The 16,795-nt window shown below is 39.4% G+C and overlaps 1 protein-coding gene across 1 annotated transcript in view; it reads right to left on the bottom strand.

The window, feature by feature from the left end:
- Positions 1-16,795, bottom strand: part of BAIAP3 (BAI1 associated protein 3) — a 216,230-nt gene that overhangs the window by 154,232 nt on the left and 45,203 nt on the right. The window contains exon 2 of the mRNA XM_075179602.1: positions 3,666-3,805. Coding sequence (XP_075035703.1) covers positions 3,666-3,796 — 131 coding nt within the window. The 5' untranslated portion in view covers positions 3,797-3,805. The remainder of the gene's footprint in view (positions 1-3,665; positions 3,806-16,795) is intronic.

Below are 16,795 nucleotides of genomic sequence, written 5' to 3'. Positions count from 1 at the left end.
TTATTTAAAACTTCATACTGAAAACTCTATTGAAATATTTTTTCATGAAGATCTTTTGGGTCCGGTAAAAAACTGAAATATATTTTAAAAGATTTGAAGTTGAGGGCTGCGGTAGCGGCCACTGTTGCGATTTCTCATGACCCAAACTCACAGGCAATGTTATTAAGCCTTGAGGCAAACAAGGCGTTCGACACAGTCATATGGCCGCACTTACATGATGTCTTGTCACGAAGGGCATTCGGAGACACTTCATTGGTCTAACCCATTGTTTATATAACATTTCTTCTGAATGATTACATGGGGAACAGAAAGCAATGTATCCGCGTCGGCATCAGGGATGTCCGCTTTCTCCCCTGCAATTCAATTTATCCCTGGACCCAATCATCATCATCATCATCAGCAATTTATATAGCGCCACTAATTCCGCAGTGCTGTACAGAGAACTCACTCACATCAGTCCCTGCCCCATTGGAGCTTACAGTCTAAATTCCATAACACACACACACACACACACACAGACAGAGAGAGAGAGAGAGAGAGAGAGACTAAGGGCAATTTGATAGCAGCCAATTAACCTATCAGTATGGTTTTTTTGGAGTGTGGGAGGAAACCGGAACACCCGGAGGAAACCCACGCAAACACGGGGAGAACATACAAACTCCACACAGATAAGGCCATGGTTGGGAATCAAACTCATGACCCCAGCGCTGTGAGGCAGAAGTGCTAACCACTGAGCCACCGTGCTGCCCAATGATGCACATCTTGCAACAGATGCAAAACTTTCGAGGTATTACCCCTACCCTTAATACAGAACAAGCTAGAAGAATTTGCATCCATATCGGGGCTCTCCATTAACCCGTAGAAGTCCATAGCTATGCATCTTAAAGAGGGGATTACTTATCCATCATGGGGTAAGCATACCCCATTTAACTGGGAAAAAAAGCTTTACATATCTAGGAGTCCCTCCTCTCTACACCCAGGGGCAGGCTGGGCTGGGGGGCAGGGGGGCATCTGCCCCCTGGGCTGGTCCCAAAATGGGCTACCTTGGGCTGGATCACTGGGCCACCTGCATTTTTTTCCTTTAAAATAGGCTTCCGAGTTGAGTCTTGACCCCGGGCTGAAATTTGCCAGCCCTCCCCAGTCGATACCAATTGAACATTTCCATCTCCTCCATAACCAAGGAAATAGAGGGGAGGTGTCATCTCAGGCTCTCCTATTTAGGGAGGGCCAAATTGATCAAAATGATAACTTTCCCGAAACTTATGTACCTAATACAATGCTTATGACTCATCTTTACCCAAACAGACACCAAACTTTTAAACTCAGTTTTTAGAAATTTTCTATGGAATCATAAAAAGCCCAGGATTAGTCTAATCAAGCTTCAACAAACAAAAAACTATAATGAATTAATTTTCGTAACATTACTCACTACAATCACTCAGCCTTACTCCACCACCTCAGAGACTGGCTCCATGAGATGGAAATATACACCGATGCTCTATTGGAGAATGGATTTCTCCCAAATATGAATCTGCTTTCCTTTCTTTACATACATGATCAATAAATATCCCAAGACATTAAAGAGAATCCTCTCTTGTGGAACGCTCCAAAGGTCTGGCAAAGCCCATTTAGTCGCTCACAAAACTGTATTTTAATCATTAATGTTTAACCATAAATTCCAGGAAAATTCAGCCCCCTGCCCCTTCAAGACATGGTGGGAAAAATGTATTACTAACATTGGCTGCTTATTAAATGTCCTAAATAAAGTTTCCTGTCCTTAGCGCCTTCCTTCACTTATTTTTGCAAGCACAACATTATATTAGTAGCATAGTTAGGGCTTCTCGAATTTATACTGGCAGAATCCCCTGGAATGACCCCTATCTCAATGGCCCCACTCAATATAAAGCCATACACTACAATTTTATCAGAGATAGACTCGATTACTCAACCACTACAACGGGTCTTTCCCAATGGTTACAGTCGTTTCCAGAATTAACAGTAGAAACTCTGCTTAAAAACATATAAAACTCTAGTTATCTGATCCCAGCAAGAATGTACACTGAAATATTTCTAAATACGTACCACAGATCTTATCTATCTTATTTATCTTCCTACTGTTCATCATCCTCCCACAATTGTCCGAGAAGTCAAGAAGGAGAAGCGGATATGTTTTATTGCCTCTGGGCGAGGCCACTAGTACGACCCTTTTGGCTTCAAGTTAGACAAATTGTTCTGGACATAACTAATAAACTATCTCCTGTTCACACCAGAATGAACCATTTTGGGCATTTTCCCTCAGGGTCAATAAGTATTTAAGGGTGGCAGACGACTCAGTTTGGCCCTCAATGCGGCGGCGAAAAACTGTTTTACAGGTATGGTCCCAGCCGGGGGTTTCACCATTCAACCCTTTTAAGGATAAGCTGTTTTACATATTTAAAAAGGACTGTTTGGAGGCAACACTCGCGAGGGAATTTCTTCAGTCAGACATTAAGTCGTAGATATCTCGCTGTTTGTCATAAACGCCCTGGTATGAAATAAGAGTTAGGGCAGCATGGTGGCTAATTGGTTAGCACTTCTGCCTCACAGCACTGGGGTCATGAGTTCGATTCCCAAGCATGGCCTTATCTGTGTGGAGTTTGTATGTTCTCCCTGTGTTTGCGTGGGTTTCCTCTGGGTGCTCTGGTTTCCTCCCACACTCCAAAAACACACTGGTAGGTTAATTGGCTGCTAACAAACTGACCCTAGTCTCTCTCTCTGTATGTCTGTCTGTGTGTGTATATTAGGGAATTTAGACCGTAAGCCCCAATGGGGCAGGGACTGATATGAGTGAGCTCTCTGTACAGCGCTGCGGAATTAGTGGCGCTATATAAATAGCTGCTGCTGATGATGATGATTGATAATGACCCCCCCCATTCACATATAGGGGGAGGGATTTCTTCTGTCCGGCATCCCCAAGCACTGCTGTCCCTCTCATCTTGAACTGGTATTGGGGGTGTTCAACAATTTTCAACAACTCCTTCTTACTTGATTGTAACAACAATAAGATGGCAATATTATAATATGGAACATGATGTTATATACCTATGACCATGTTTGAATTATTTTATATATCCGTATTATGTTTAAACAAACAATAATGTGTTTTCTGCAATTATGATTATTGTTCTGCTTTGTTTCTGAATAATGATAATAAAAAAAGCTTTTTTTTAAAAAAAATAAATTGCAATTATAAGTGTATTGTTGTTTTTTCATATTCTACTCCACTTTACATTCTATTCTGCTTATATAAATCTCTACCAAGAAGCTGCTGTTACAATTTATCTTGTGTCAGACATGTACTATACTTAGCATAGATCTCTGTAAAGAAAAGTCCACAGTAGGTTTCTGCTGCATGTTAAATCTGTGAAGCACTCACATCCCTCTGTCCAATGTGGACAATCCCCCGGGAGTACAGCTATCTTGATGCTATCAGCCTTCCTGACACAAGTGCACGGTTTGATAATCCAGGGCTGACATCAATATTTTATGACAGCAGAGAGTACACATCACCTGTGTCTTTCCTTCCAGACCTCTTACAGAAAGCCCTAACTCTTTATTTAAGCCAGCAAGGGTTGTAAAGCACAAGCACGGTCATCTCTACTCATGATAAACTTTAATACTTTTACCTGACAGCAGTTGCCGCCTTGCCGGTCTCTTGCGCTGACATTCCGGACTCTGTCTCCGCTCTTCGACGAAAAGACTGACGATTCTGTACTTGCCTTAGAACACTGCTTTTAATCTCTAGTAGCGTAGACATGTTATTGCCCTGTCGATGAAAGGAGACAAAAAAAAATTGCATCAAAGTTTAATCACTATGGGCCCGATTCATTAAGAATCTTAACTTAAGAAACTTCTTATTTCAGTCTCCTGGACAAAACCATGTTACAATGCAAGGGGTGCAAATTAGTATTCTGTTTTGCACATAATTTTAAATACTGTCTGTTTTTTCATGTAGCACACACATACTTGATAGCTTATTTGTACTCTGAAATCTAAAGTTGATATTTGTGAATCAGGCCCCATATTTTCAATTGTAGGGATTTACTCGAAAACAATAAAATACTTACTTAATAAAATATCATTAAAGCAAATTAGGTTAAAAATGGTTTGCACTTGACAGCCTTAGTAAAAGGCATCATCTTTGTTACATTACAAGATTATATCTCTTAGAATAAGATTAATAACTGTTGATGACGTTAGTATCTGTAGAACTAATAATTAGATGGCAGCTCAGCTCCCCAATAGATAGGGTCCTTGGCACGAGGCCCTGCCTAATTTATGTAGTTTCTGCTGCTGGCTTCACATCCAAAGCAAAATTTGCAAAATGCACTGCCACCCTCCACCAAGGTACCCCGATTTACAATTCCCACTGATCCTTTATAAAGATTAAAACGCACGTAAGACGAGTATTCGTACACCCGAATTCAACAAGGAGGGGATGTGAAGATACATGTGGTGATGAATACAGGTCTGGGTCTGCTCTGTTCTGCTACACAGAACATTGCAGGATAGATTCATTACATATGTGGAATATAAATTCTCAAAAGAACGCACAGAAAAAAAAACAAAAAAACTATTCAACTAATGTCATTGGTTTATAATAAAGGCATAAATGATAAAACATTTGCATTTATTTCAATAAAAATACATTTATTAAGATGTTATTCATGTGTACTGTAAATAAAATATTTTTGTACAGTTGCTTTTATATATATATATATATATATATATATATATATATATATATATATATATTATTTTTGCATTACTAATACTATTGGTGCAGGTTTATGACACATTTTCGCAATGGACATGCACCTATCATATTTAACATATATGGTAAAGTTAAGCAATTATACTCTTTTATACATATTCTGGTTTAGTTATCAGATGCAAAGCATTATCTGGGATTTTATCAGCATAATATGGAAACTAATGTTTTTAATTTACATACTAATGTTCTGAAGTTTTACATTGCGATTCATAAATTGTTTCTCACTCTGTAGTTATGGACTTTTACCATCACAACATTATATTTTTTCTTTTTTGTTGCTATCGGAAGTAGTGTGATTTATTATATGGGCCCCTGATAGAATATTTGTGATATAAAGCATTTTTGTCCATGATATTTTCTATTTTTTTAATGGTATTTGTAAACAGCATGTAGTTCACAAAGCTCCCTCTGACACAACTATTAGCTAATTTTATTATTTACTAATTAGCAGCAGTGTTGATTCAAAGTTTCAGTTTGAAATAACGTCAATATAACGTTAGCAACTTTGTACTATATTTATTAACTACATTTTGACTTTGAACTTAATTTTATGTTCTGAATTCGAGATTTGTAGTTGTTGCTAACTTGCTTTGAATACATTCACTACAACTGTTTCTGAACTGTGATGTTGTTTGTTCTATGTCTGTGAAAAAGGTTCTAATCCAGGACTGAAATGTCAGAATGTTATAAAGGAAACTATACTTTTTCCCCTTTAAATGGAGAGAGGTGCACTGGTTACTTTGGAAGATAAACAGTCTGTCTATCTAATTATCTATCTATCTATCTATCTATATACACATCCTTGAGGAAAGTTATGGGTATGTAATGGAGACGCTGGAAATTTCAAAATCTCGCTTTCCATACCTCTTCAGGGTTTTATTCCTCGTCAATGTTGACCAGCCCCCCTTCTTCCTACCCTTCCTACCCTCCTCCCACCTCACCCTAAAAATTAAAAATGTTAGTAACATATGAACAAAATCTGAGGTATCTTAGTTTTTTAACTCTTTATGCTCCACTGTCCCATACACTGTATTTTTTATTGTGATTTCCTTTTGTTTTCTTTGTTTCCTATATACCCTAAGTTTTGTTCTGTTTTTGTTTGTATTCATTATTCCCACGTCAGAAGTTCTGCAACAATTAATCAGTTTCAGGCAGAAGCAATACCCTAAAGGGAGAATAATTATGAGAAGTTACTGCAAAACTCTCTCCTTATCCAGGAATCCTGTATCATAGGAGTATAGTCAAATCCAATTTGGTGACCACCAATTTTCCAAACCAAGCGTGCATTAGTATACACTTGCACTTGTAGTGCCACAACACGTGAAATGAGTTTATCTCTGGCAAGCCCGGCTACTTAATAGCCCGCCAGCCAATCAGGAGCGGTCTATTGCTCTCAGATAAGAGACAGCCCCTGATTGAGAAAATTTTAGATAATGGAAGGGGTAAAACCAGATTCGGTGTTAGCATGCGGTGTGCCCTTGGTGTTTGTAAAACGCAACACTTAGGATACTGATTGAGTTTTCAGTCTCTGAACCGCAGGTTAGTAATTACTATGGTCTGGATCTGAAAACCGCATCCGGTAAGTGGCAGTTTGCAAACTGCACAATAAACCGCAGTATGGTAAATCTTTCCCATTGTTTTTCATTGTATAAAGTATATAGTAAAAAAAAAAAGATAAATTTACAAATCAAGCAACTTATAGATATTTAACTTTGGGTAAATTCAGTGTTCCATAAAAAGAAATGGATTATGGTTTAGGGAATATGGGTTGATATAATTTCCATAGATTAAAATAACTGTAAACCTTTGCCTTTAAGTTCACCCATACAATTATTTCTATATCTTTGCCAGATGCCTTCGGTGCTTAAATGTTGCAGGTGCAAGTCAATTACCATTCAAATGACAAAAAAAGAAAACCGCAATGGAATGCAAAGTCCACTAATTAGTTATAAATATATCCTCATTTCTTCTAGGAACCCTAATTAAAATGAGATAAGGACTGACCTTCTCTAAAAGTGACAGATACATAGTGCCTTCATCCCAGATAATCACAGATTCTCAGCTCACATTCCATCTATTTACTAGTCATTACAACTTAGAAGTGGAGGCTTTCAGATCATATACAATGCATGTAATTTCCAGCGTACTCCAAATAAATGCAACCTGATCCTTTTTCTCTGCATGTAAATGTCACCAGCCTCAGAGGAAACTGCCGTTTTGCCAGCAATACTTTAAAGACAATAAGCAGAAAGACAAGGTGGTGCTCAGGTGTACTGCACAGAGCGAAGCTGTCAGCGGGCTCCTCAGCAGGCTCATGTTGGCATTTTAAATCATACAGCCCTGACGGCCAACTCTAATATTCCTCAGATCTCATGCACCTTAGTCCTAACATGTCTTTCAGCTTTCATGCTGCTTCTTTATACATGTTTTTGTTTTACGTAATGCATTTATCCTTTATTATTATTTTCTTTTATTATTATTATTTTTATTTATTTTCATTTATTGTTTTGAAATAAGTATTTTTATTGAGATTTTTTGGTTACATCATATACATAACATATCAAACATCCTATCTAATTAACACCTATCTCTACATAAGTCGCTATAAACATTATACAGTGGTATATTTATATTATTATATATTATATTTTATTTTTATTATATATTATTATATTTTATATATTTATTTTTTATCACTTTATAAATTGCACTTCAGATCAAATCTATTGAAGCTGCACAGGGCTGAGATTTAACTACCCATCCAGTCACTCCCCAAACACACCATATCATCCTGATGAGGGTGGACAACCAGAGGGCCGGTGCTAGGGTCCCTGGCGCCCTAGGCGCAATTTTGAAATCCGCCCCGCCCCCAAAAAAAATCTGCCCCCCCCCCCTAAAAAAAAATCTGCCACTACCCCAAAAAAATCCACCCCCCGGTCTTTCCTTACCTTAAACTCCATAACGCTGCTCCTCTCTGCCTGGTCCCGTCCCTCAGTGACACTGTCGGGCCCTGATGATGATGTCATGTCCGACAGTCAGTGAGGGGAGGGGGAGCGGAGGAGACGGAGGTGCGCCCCATCAGCTGTTGGAGGGGAGGCCGTTGCGGCGATGGTGATTCATAGCTGTGCGGCGGCCGTGGAAGGTATGCTCAGCGGTCGCTGCACAGTTTTACAGTATAAAACTATCTGTCTTTTAATTCTGTGGCGCCCACCAGAGCCCGGCGCCCTAGGCAACTGCCTAACGTTGCCTAATGGGAGCGCCGGGCCTGTGGACAACATTACTCATACCAGTGCTGCCATATCTTATGGTATTTATACATGGCTTTCCCACTCTCCTACATGAACCTCTCATGCCTCCAGACTTTAGAAACTAGACTGATCCAGAGCGGTAGACTAAATGGTTCAGTCGCCATCCACCCCCCTAGCTATAATAATTTATAAGAATAATTTTAGTAATTTTTAATAGATTATAAATTAATTTCTAAACTAACATTTTTCTAAGTAGAGTCAGGCCGCCCTATCCTATGTTATGCACATTCTACAAGACACAAGACCAGTAGACAAAGCCAACCATTATAAATGTATGTTGTTCCACAAATCCGTCTACTTATACTAACAGATTAGTCATTTGCGTTGGCAATGTAGTCCAGTATGACATTAAACTGTCCTTTTGTGTGTAATTCCCACATAATCAAAGTGCATCTTGACTCATCACTGCTTGACATCGAATTTGGAGTAAAAAAAACAACAAAACAGTTAATTTGCAATTCTGAAAAGCTGTGCAGCCCCTAGCAAAAGAAGTAAATCTTGTCTTCTTAGTACCTTTAATGTAAACTCCAGGGGGTAAATTTATGAAGCTGCAGGTTTGAAAAAGTGGAGATGTTGCCTATAGCAACCAATTAGATTCTAGCTGTCATTTTGTAGAATGTACTGAATAAATAATAACTAGAATCTGATTGGTTGCAATAGGCAACATTTCCACTTTTTCAAACCCGCAGCTTGATAAATTTACCACCAGGATTGCAACATATTGCTTTTAAGGTTTGCCAGATGTCACAGCATGCACCTAGTTACACATAGAAATTGCTCTAATCCACCAATTACCCAGACAAATTTTTAAGCTGTCTTCATGTTTGTAGTTTGTACACAGACATCATCTTGTAGCACATTAAAAAATTGGAGCGAGCTCAAAACATCAAAACTGTGACTGTTTTGATGTTGAAAAACAAAATTGACTGCCGAGATGGCATTTGTTGTGGAGACTCTTTGCTTTCGTTGATAAGCAACTATGGGCAGAGTGGGGAATGCTACATGCAAGATAGTCACAATAACTCTGTTGAGTAAGTCCGAAAGTGAAATGTAGTCTTGTATATGGGATACTATTATGAACAAGGGGAAAGAATAGCTTTTATTAAGGCATTTCCAATTTGGATTGGTGCAGCAAAACTATTTAGTGGTGGTATGCATAACTTTTTTGCTAATTTCTCAACAGCTTTCTTCACTCCATCTCGATGTATAATATTAATCAAGAGCATAAAACATTCCTAGAATAAAAACTCTACTAAGGCATTTTCTTTGCTTAGTAAACAACCCTCACTGAGTTATTATAAATATTTGAGATTCCTTGCTCATTAAAAAGCTCCTCCAACTCAAGTGGAATCCCGCAGGTGGGCAATGTTACAACAACACAAAGCAAATACCAGTAGACAAAGTAGAGGTAACATGTGAAGGGCACCTGGTGTGTACTGCAAAGCACCTTGACTATGTATCAGTGCCCCCATATGGTCTGCTTGATGCTATTCAAGGTTCACTTCTACTCTCCGCTCTCGGGTGACACTTCTGGAAACTAGAAGGACGCCTCACTGTGCGAAGAAATCTCCAGAAGTGGACTCTGCCAATATATAAATGTCACCTCAAAGACCAGCGCCCTACTGGTTTAGAGCCACCCCTTTCAATAACAAATTTTTCTCCTACAATACTGCTCAGTTATTATTTAAATGAGTCATGAGTGAGGGGAAACTGGTTTGTTTTTTATTATTTGCGGCAATTTTTGTGTGTGTGATGCTTTTTACAATACTGCTCATAATGCACCTGGAAATATGTGTCTTTGTTGTAGTGCAACATGGAGGCTCAAAATGGGGCACATTAAAAAGTACAGAGTGAGACCTGAAGACTGGCATCCCTGAGCTGGGGCAAGAAGTCCTTTTGCTTCTTGCACCAGTAAATGACTGTGCGCCCATCCGCACAGCAGGGAATGCCACGAAAAGTACAACAACTTCACCCATTAGTCTCATTTCAATAATCTTGCATCACAAAAGAAATTCTCATTTTGCACTGCTCTGTAAAACCAGGCCTAGTAAACACTTTGCAAACAACCGTCCTCTCTCCGCCTAACTCGTTTCTTTGCCCTGGTGCAAACCCAGGGCCTTATCAACCAATAGGCAGATCAGGCTGCAGCCTAGGGCACTGGAGCCTAGGGGAGAGGCATCGATAGGATTTCCCCCCCCCCTTTTTTTTTAAATCATGGCGGTGGGGCTGGAATCATCGGGACTGCAACTATTATTTGACAGGCAGCCTGACAGCAAATCCTGGCAGCTAGCAGCAATTGGAATTTATGTCAGGTGGCCTGTCATCTACAGTGATAATGATAACATAATGATTTTTTACCAAAGCAATAACTTATGCACATATCGTACCTTGGTTATGGGAATATAAAAGCCACATGAAACACATTATTTTCATTAGTTTGACTAGACATGCTCAAACTACTGAAATAAGCTTGAAATTCAAAACAAACTAACTAGTTTGAACAAACTCCAACTTTTAGTTTAAGCAGTCTTGAAAATATCAAAATGTGGATTTGGTTGTTCCAGTATGGTGTGTATTTTATAACTGCTCAGCTGTGAAGTTCACTTTCACAGCTTGCACTTAAAAGGCATTAAAATAATCTATAAAATCCATGGGTTTGACAATGTTCGAGCCTAAATGGCTACATGTTATATAGTATTAGTAACATATTTTTAATATGAACAGCAAACATTACTGTATTCAAGTTCTAGGCCAAAGTTCGAAGATCCATTTTGCCATTTGCATGATAAAGACTTAAATATACTACACAACGTAGCCAGTTAAGATTGAACAAGCGGAAACATGTTCAAACCAACTCAAAAATGATCAAACCTGTTCACCTTTCTTGAGTTAAAATAGAATTTGCTAGTCTATCTTCGAGAATGTATCACAAATTTTTGAACGGGCGCACTGGTTCATAGTTTGAAACAATCTTATAAGGCCATGCTCCAAACTCACAAGGCCTAACGTATATTCCTTTACTTACCTGCAATCAATTTCTTATAGCAATAATGCATCAGTCATGTGTTCATCTTCAGAAATGTATTGGGAATGCCTTAGAAACTCACTGTTACTAAGATAACCAGGATGACAGCAGAGTCTGTAGGATTACGCCAAACCCTTACATTAGTGGACATGGTGCTATAAACAGTAGCCACACTATTCACAGAGCAAATGTCTACCCCCCAGTTTACATAGCACAGGACCCTTAACCGTTGTTAGAAATTCAGTTCTCAATAGTAATTTGAGATTCTCACACCAGGGGGTAAATGTATCAAGGTCCGATTTTGACAGCGTGTTAAAATCGCGGAAAATTGCGGGTGTTAACCCGCGATTTTAGTGAAAAAAAACCTGAAATGTATCAAGCTGCGATTTTGACACTGATCTTCAAAATCACTGGTCATCTCTGGCGATTTGCTGCGATGTAAACACTCCCGAGTTTAGCTAACTCTCCTGTGTTTGGCAAACTCTCCTGTGTTGTAGCAGCGAGTTGTAAACACATCACTGTTACACTGCCCTGTCATACAGCTGCCGGTGCTCCCACAGTATTTGTACCATCCAAAAGTTTTGGCTTGAAAAATCTCTTCTTGGCTTCGCCCAGGAGGGGCCCCTTGTTGATTGTAGTCTTCTTTGCTTTCTGCCAGGAGCGCCCCATATTTGTACATCCCGACACTTTAATCTTGCTTAAAGAAACAAAAAAAGCTGGAGCCGCCGCAAACACCTCCTACCTAGTAGGAGGTCCAGTACGCAATGAACTTACGTTCATTGCGCAAGGTCTATGTACTGTATTATGTGATTTTCCCACGTTATTGGGGAAATCACATAATACTGTAAATAGAGCTTACGCAAGTAGCGTAGTTCATTGCGCATGTGCTACGCTACTTGCGTAAGCTCTATTTACAGTATTAGGTGATTTCCCCAATAGCGGTTCTCCAAGTGCCAACATGCCCTGGCTGCCGTGGGTATGCTGGTGCTTGTGGTTATACAAGCAGCAGCATGGGCAACCTGGCTGGCTGGGACTTGTAGTTCCACAATACAAAATGGCATCCGTTTGTTATTTTAACTATTTACCGCCGTATTACCCTACTACCCACAGCCCAGGGGTAGTAGGATGAGCCCTAGTGCTATCAGCACTGGGCTGGGGGTCTCTAGGGGGGGGGGCTGCTCATTTTTTTCGGCGGACCCCACTCCCTAGGGAATCCAGCCCAGGGCTGAACAGTCTAGGGTTGGTTAGTCATTATGGCAGGGGGACCCCTGCCGCGCGTCCCCCTGCTATAGTGCCGCCAACCCTGGCTGGTTTGCCTAGTGCTGGTAAAGTGAAAATCGGAGTGACCCCACGCAAAATTTCCCCCCGATTTTCACGGGACCAGCAGTATTCAGGCAGCACTAGGGTTAAGCAGGAATAGAGGGGGGACCCCACGTTTTGTTTTTTTTTTACTTTCTTCTATTCTTTACAGTTTTAACACTGCCAGGGTAGTGTAACAGTGATGTGTTTCTACAACAAGCTGCTATCAAGCAGCGTGCTGTATCTGGCGTGTTTTTAAGCAAACTCCCCTGAGTTTGCTTACTCGCAGCTTCATACATTTGAGAGCTGTATAGCTGCAGTGGCAAACAGTCGGGAGTTTGATTTCTGATTTTGCAAATAGCGATTTTTACAGAAGCACAACTCTGCCGATTTTGCATGAAATCTCAGCTTCATACATCTGCGAGTTTCAACTCTCACGATAAAATCGCTGGATTTGCAAAATCGGACCTTGATAGATTTACCCCCAGGACTGCAAACTATGCAGACTGTATTCATTTTGCATCAGCCTAATTTTGTACTTGCTACAGAGGAAACATTTAATACTCACCTTAGCTGTACTGAAAGAAGGAGCAGCACATTTACAAAGAAAAGATGGAAATGTAAGAACCTGCCATTTCCACACCTTGGCAGGAATTGTCAAAGAAGCGGGTTTTCAGGAGACTTGCTCTACATGACGTCTAGTGTAGAAAATTTAAGATCAGCTTCCTGTACTTTAATCTCAGCGATGACTACTGTGAAGTCTTCCTCAACAGTTAGCAAATAATGCACAAACACTGTAATAACTTCTATACCAATGACTGGCATGATTTGCCAACCAAACGGTTATCTCAGATGCAGTCTCTATATTTTTGCTTGCCAATCTGAAATTCACCCATTTCTGCTCCGTGTCCTTATATGCACTGCCTAGATCTATAATATAGTCCAAGATGAGAGGTTGCAGATGTTGAGGTTTTTGCTGGGGACCTGACGGTCTTTAATACACTTTAACTGTTCTCTCCAATAATCAGTGAATGGTTCTTTTCACATCTCAATGCCCTCCTCAGCTGTTCACAAAGGGGAATAGCTTAAGCTTCCAGCAGAAACCAGCAGGAGTGGCTCAGGAAAAAGCTTCTGTCATCTGTAACATTTGCTCTTCACAAATTGCTTCTTAGGTCTTAGCAGGAGGGTCATCAATCAGTGATAAAACTTGTTTTCAACTTCTTCCACAGACTTCTTATTTGATTGGCACCTGAGAGACAGCTAAACCTTCTGTAAAGATGGAGTTGCATTGAGAAAATCATGAGGCTTCTTTCTACCCTGCCTCGCTCGGGCAGGGGCTGGCTGGCAGACTTTAGCCCGGGGAACAAGCACACAGCACTGGCCTATAAGTAGCAGCCCATTCTTAACAGGGGGTCTTCGGTACAATATATATTTATCAATATAAAAAGAGGCTATTTTAGTGTTGTTTAACCCAGCGATACTTTATTATTATTATAAAGGATAAATCTTTAATAATGAAAAAAAAAATGCAACAAAAAACAAACCTTTATATTGCATTTTATTTTATATGTTCCTTCTCCCTACAACACTCATGTTCCTCTTCACACATGGGACGGTACCTGTCACATGGTGCATGTTCCATGTGACACCAATAGGAGGCCACACATTGTGGAAGGGAGGGGGGGGTCGGATCCTAAAGATCTGTGGCCAATGGGAGAAGGTGGCTGGTTTTTTATACCCCCAGCACATACCCCCAAACACCACCATGTACAACCAAAATGTAAATACATTCACTTTTTTAATGGTCATTGGCAGTGTAAATACACTGGCATGTGGCTTGGTTTATTTCTGCAGCTGATTGGCAGGGATGTTACTGAATATGGTAAGTCCGTTGCCACCTGGCGGAGTGCTTGGTGCTCAGAATAAATACAATGACTTAGCCTTTGCTGTCTGAATGATTTAATTTTATCATTTATTTATGTGCCAGATTCTCCGGAGGTTAGGCATATATGAACAAATCTTTGTTTCTTTTTTTTTAAATATAATAAAGTTATTCTATGTGGACCAACTGATGGGCTTTTTGACACGTGACAGAAGTAATAATAATTAATAATAACTCTTTAAACCTCAGGTGTTGTAACCTCAATTTAAAAACACTGGGGTCTGTATATTGCAGACCAGTTGCTAAATTGTAATCATGTAACATGATGGTATATCTTGCTAGGCAGAAAGAGGCAAGGAAAACTATTAAATGTTCAAAGCCCAGGCTGAAGGGGAAATGGCACAGTCAGAAAAAGGGACAAAACATTTTTTTTTTAATAATGTATGTGAAAGAAGAAAAACAAAAGGAGGAATGAAAAGACTCAAGACTGAGGAAGAGGGTCTTATTGTAGGAGTCAAGAATACAGTAAATCATCTTAATTCTTATTGTCGCTTAATATTCCTATCAGAAGGAGAAGGGAAGAGATTGCACCTACGATGTAAGAACATTGATACAAAGGAGGTAGACACAAGTTTATTTACAGAAGAGAAGAGAAGATACTATGAGAACTGTCAAAACTGAAAGCGGACAATTTAATGGGTCCAGGATAGGATATATCCAAGCAAACTAAAGAGTTTAAAGAGGTGCTAGTAACACCATTATCAGAATTATTCAGGCACTATTAACAGAGAGGTTCTAGAGGACTTCAAAATAACAGAAAAGTTAAAGTAAAGATTAGGCTGGCAACTACAGACCAGAGAGTCATACATTAGTCTAACGAATCTGATTGACCTTAATGACCGTGTGACTAAGGTAATAGATTGGTTGAACACTAGCATATCTAGATTTTAGTATGGTCTTTGACTGTCCCACACCAAAAACTGCTAATAAATGCCATATTATAACCAGCTGCATGGCAATATAAATGCGATATATATATTTAAACAAAACGTTGTCAGCGCTTCTCCTTACCGCTTCAAATCTGTGCATATATGTGTGATGGTTATGTAGTATATCTAATGACTGATTGTTATTATCTGTTGAATTCATGTATGACAATGTATATTGTATGTAACCTTGTAATGTAATCTCAACGTGTGCTTTGCTAGATGACATGAGTTTGAATTTATGCAAGTGTCAATAATCTTTTGAAACTAGCCAGGCCCGGGATAGATAAGGGTCTTAGAGGAGTTTGAAGTCCCAAAGTTGTAAACCATCTAACTAGCCAACCAGAAGAGCAAAGGTGGGAAATCAGGTCTTGTGAACATTCCGATCTCAGGACATCCCTAGCTCCCTTCGAAAAGCCCTGTGACATTTGGGAGATCAATCTGTCCTAACAGCTAAACTCCAAAGGTGGGGGGTGAGGGCTATATGGAAAAAGGGTTTAAAATCTTCTGATTGTGGCATTTTCATGAGGGGGTCTATCAAGACTGAAATGTCCCATATTTTTCATTTGTGTTCCCTCACACACCAGTTCTTAATTAGTAAGTAGTAACTCTGATTTTATTTCCTATCTTATTTTCTGAAACTCATTTGTGTAACATATTGTATGTCTTGTCATTAATTTTTGTAAATAAGCCTTGGAAACATTTTTCAGATTAAATAAATTTAATCTAGTGTATTCTCCGTGATTCTTTGTGAATTTACGAAGCTCAGAGAGGCTCATGCTACATGTGTATGTGAATTAAGTGTGAAACATTAATAAGTGGTTCTGGTGAACAAAAGGACACCATAATAAATCCTTTGTGGTGGCAGAAAAGGTGCATTCATTGCTAAGTGACTAAGGTGACGCCAGTCACGGCCAGCTGTTCAGATTGCTGTACTTGGGAGAGGCTGTGCGTTCGTGACAATATGGCAAAAGGAAAACATGAGGTATTAGTTCATATTTTGATCAAAACAAGAATTTAGACATATCGGGCCTGATTCATTAAGGGATGCAAAAGGAATGTCTCTAGATGAATACAGGTTTAGGAATGGTCTGCATGCACGGCACTGGCCGTGTTGAGTGACACAATACACTGCAGTATACGAACATTACATATGTGGAATATAAAGTACAAGTAGAATGCACAAAAAATATTGTAACTAATGTCACTTGTTAATAAAGTAGGGCCTGATTCATTAAGGATCTTAACTGAAGAAACTTCTTATTTCAGTCTCCTGGACAAAGCCATGTTACAATACAAGGGGTGCAAATTAGAATTCTGTTTTGCACATAAGTTAAATACTGACTGTTTTTTCATGTAGCACACAAATACTTGATAGCTTATTTGTACACTGAAATTTAAAGTTGATGTTTGTGTGCTACATGAAAAAACAGTCAGTATTTAACTTATGTGCAAAACAGAATTCTAATTTGCACCCCTTGT

Source organism: Mixophyes fleayi, chromosome 7, assembly GCF_038048845.1.
Source record: "Mixophyes fleayi isolate aMixFle1 chromosome 7, aMixFle1.hap1, whole genome shotgun sequence".
NCBI lineage: Eukaryota > Metazoa > Chordata > Amphibia > Anura > Limnodynastidae > Mixophyes > Mixophyes fleayi.
This window is presented reverse-complemented; position numbering and strand designations above follow the sequence as displayed.